Source organism: Nelumbo lutea, chromosome 6 (genome assembly GCF_056320005.1).
Source record: "Nelumbo lutea isolate HS-2025 chromosome 6, American lotus-T2T, whole genome shotgun sequence".
NCBI lineage: Eukaryota > Viridiplantae > Streptophyta > Magnoliopsida > Proteales > Nelumbonaceae > Nelumbo > Nelumbo lutea.
In genome coordinates, this window is record NC_142689.1 from 70,832,692 (window position 1) to 70,835,940 (window position 3,249).

The 3,249-nt window shown below is 41.4% G+C and overlaps 1 protein-coding gene across 1 annotated transcript; it reads left to right on the forward strand.

Moving 5' to 3' along the window:
- The first annotated feature begins 319 nt into the window (after positions 1–319).
- On the forward strand, positions 320–1,266 carry LOC148849554 (RING-H2 finger protein ATL80-like). The gene has a single exon (XM_088952390.1). It carries the CDS (start codon positions 466–468, stop codon positions 1,030–1,032), a length of 567 nt encoding a protein of 188 aa, XP_088808516.1. The 5' UTR covers positions 320–465; the 3' UTR covers positions 1,033–1,266.
- Positions 1,267–3,249: the final 1,983 nt, after the last annotated feature.

Here is a 3,249-nt window from a genome sequence, read left to right on the forward strand (position 1 = left end):
AAGCACAAAATCAATCGGGGCAAATTCGTCAGGCCAAAAAATATCATGTCAAAAGAAGAGTGAAGAGGCCTCAAGAGTGGCTATTCGCCCCGAGTACTGACTCCTTATCCCTTTATTGAGACCATGGACTTCCGAATTAGCCCTTCCAACTTTTCCTTTTTCACAAATTAACCTTTCATATTTTATTTAAACGGTTAGTTAAGCCCTTATAAGTAATAAATATTTATCTGTCATGCTTGATAAATTTGGGCCTCTTAGACATTCCATTTTTATATGATAATGCTTCCATTTTTTTTTTTTTCTCGCTATAAAAGCACCACGCCGAGTACGACACTAAAAACGTTGGATAAAAAACCTCGAAAAACCCTCTCCATTTTTTCATTTCCGCCGAAACACACACCCCTTCACCTTCCCCCTTTCTCTCTGTCTGTCTGTCTGTTTGTCTGTCTCCCAACCTGAGTAGCAATGACAATTCGGTTGAGAATTCTCTCAGGCGTCAATTCGTCGACGGCAGACCCGCCAAGCTCCGTCGAGGTGGACTCGGACTTCGTCGTCATCCTGGCAGCTCTTTTATGTGCCCTAATTTGCGTCGTGGGCCTCGTGGCCGTAGCTCGTTGCGCTTGGCTCCGCCGAGTCTCGGGCGGGGCTGCAGGAAGCGGCCGCACTCAACCTCAGGCTCCGGCCAACAAAGGCCTAAAAAAGAAGATCCTCCGTTCACTCCCGAAACAAACCTTCAATGGAGGAGACCTGAATGGGAACGGGAAGTTCGTCGACTGTGTAATTTGCTTGACGGAATTCGTGGAGGGGAATGAGATCCGAGTCTTGCCGCAGTGTGGGCACGCGTTCCACGTTGGATGCATAGACACGTGGCTGGGGTCCCATTCGTCCTGTCCCTCATGTCGTCAGATTCTGGTGGTTGCCAGGTGTCAAAAGTGCGGCGGCTTCCCGGAGACCTCCGGCTCGGCGGCGGCAGTTGACACGGAGTTGGGATTGAAGGGTAGAGAAGATGATGTGAACAGTTTCTTGCCCTGACAAGTGTTTCCGGTTCCGACTCCGTCCACCACTTTACCTTAACTACCCTCCTCCTCCTGTCCTGTTGTATAAATAATCCTTTTAATTTCATTTAAATAAAAAAAGAAAAAGAAAATTGTAATTTCTTTGTTTTGCTTCTGTACGTATTTTAGAATTTAAAAAGGATAATTAGAATTTTATGTTGCTTGATTCTGCTTTCAATGAAAGGATAATTAACTTAGATTTTGTATGAAATATTATATTATAATGCTTTTTTATTTTTCATCATTACATTTGATATTTCAGTTGGGACTTGGGAGTCAGGACTCCGCAAGAGGATACTTGACTCTTTCTTTTGTCTGTTTGCTCGCCGCTGAGCTGGCCGATTATTGTTATCATGTTAATTACCTCGCCTATTAGGTCCACGTCACTATAATTATCATCTCAATTAGCTCGCCTATTAGGTCCACGTCACTATAATTATAAAACAATTTGGTTCCTAACAAAAAAAATGCTGGTTCAAAGCAAGCTTCACACCAACTTCATTCCACATATGAGCCCTCCATAAACTAAGCCAAATAGGGCATATCATATTAATAGGTGTTACTATGATGCAAAATTTTGATTCTTCTTAATAAACAATTCTTTATGATTTTTTAACTGCCGTTAATTTGGGATGGTTAGATCGTTTGGCTCAAAAACCATTCACACAATTGGTTCTGTTTTACTTCAAATTTGGCCTCTGGTGAAAAACCATTGAATTGATCAATAATCAATTAACTCGAGTGATTGAATCATTAAACCATTTTAATAATTTTTGATCATTTTTTATTTTTAATTTTTATTATTAAAATAGACCATTTATTTGAATCGAACAATCAAACCATTAACCCAAAAATCGGCCGATAAAATGATTTCATTTCTGAATCATTTTTTTAAACCGTGCATTACAAATATAAGAGATATCAAATACATGGTTGAAAACACTGTAAGGTCAGTATGGGTCATACTTTTCTTTGAAGGGTTCATTTCTTAAAACACTTAATACACTGCTGTACTTGTGGCGATGACAACCCCCCAACCCACGCCCAAAAACGAACTTTTCCCTCGCTCTCTCTCTCTCTCTCATCCTTTAACAGCTACACCTACACGCATCCGAGACTACCCACAACAGACATAAAAATGATGAAGCTTAGTCTGCAACTCTGCACCCAGCGTTGAAAAGAATCCCATCACTCTCACACACACAAAAGAAAAAGAAAGGAGAGTTGAATGATCAGATGAGACATGTAGGCAGAAAGCTGTTTATTCACAAAAGATCTGAATGTTTAAATCCAGTTCCAGGTAGAAAAAGTGGAGAGAATTAAATAGGTACAGATATACAAGGAAGAGAATTGGCATCTATTTGTGCAATGCAAACACAAATAATAAAGTGAAAGTGAGACAGAAGCTAGTTGTCAACTGGGTTTACTCGATGATGGTGATATTTAATATTGTTGGTTTTATTTTCTGATTTTATTACATTTGTGAATGGTGTAATTAAAGGGCACAGAGATTGAACTACGACCACCCTAAGTGCCCCTCCCTTTCACTTTTTGCCACCACTATCGAAAACGACTCGACTACTGAAGGCGGCAGCTGCGTCTGCGTGCGCGTGTTATTGTGTGAAGGTCCAGAGCTAGAAGGGCAGCTGCCAAGTGCCAACTGACTCTCTTAAAGCTGTGAGGGGGATTACTAGCGATTACAATCCAAAATCCTACTTGAGGATGGGGTGGGGGTGGGGCTCCTTCTCAGTCCCACCCCGCATTAGATGATTAGATTCACATTCCACAGTTTTAAATGCATGGGCCTGGCCTGGCCTGGCCTGATCTCGCCTCCTCCAATAACAACAACTTACAACCTCCTTTTCTCTTACTCTCTTTTTATACCTTTTCTTCTTCTAGGCCTCGCTGCTGCATGTGCGCCCCATGTGTTCATTTTCATTTTGTTTGCTTTAAGTGTGATTAGACTTGAGATGCACGCACACACAGTTATAATGGGTTTGCACTTAGGATCATGTGAATGGAGAAAAAAAACAAAAGAGGAAGAAAAGGAGGTGGAGGAGCAACCACAGCGGAGAACAGGGATGGAACACATTTTTTTCATGGGGAGAAAGTAGATGGTCTGACACCGTTACAAACTTAAGTTTGGGAGTACTTAAAATAGGGGTGGACATGGGTCGGTTTGGTTTGGTTTAGT

Coding starts and splice junctions, on each gene's coding strand:
- LOC148849554 (XM_088952390.1), top strand. CDS start 466: ATGACAATTCGGTTGAGAATTCTCTCAGGCGTCAATTCGTCGACGGCA.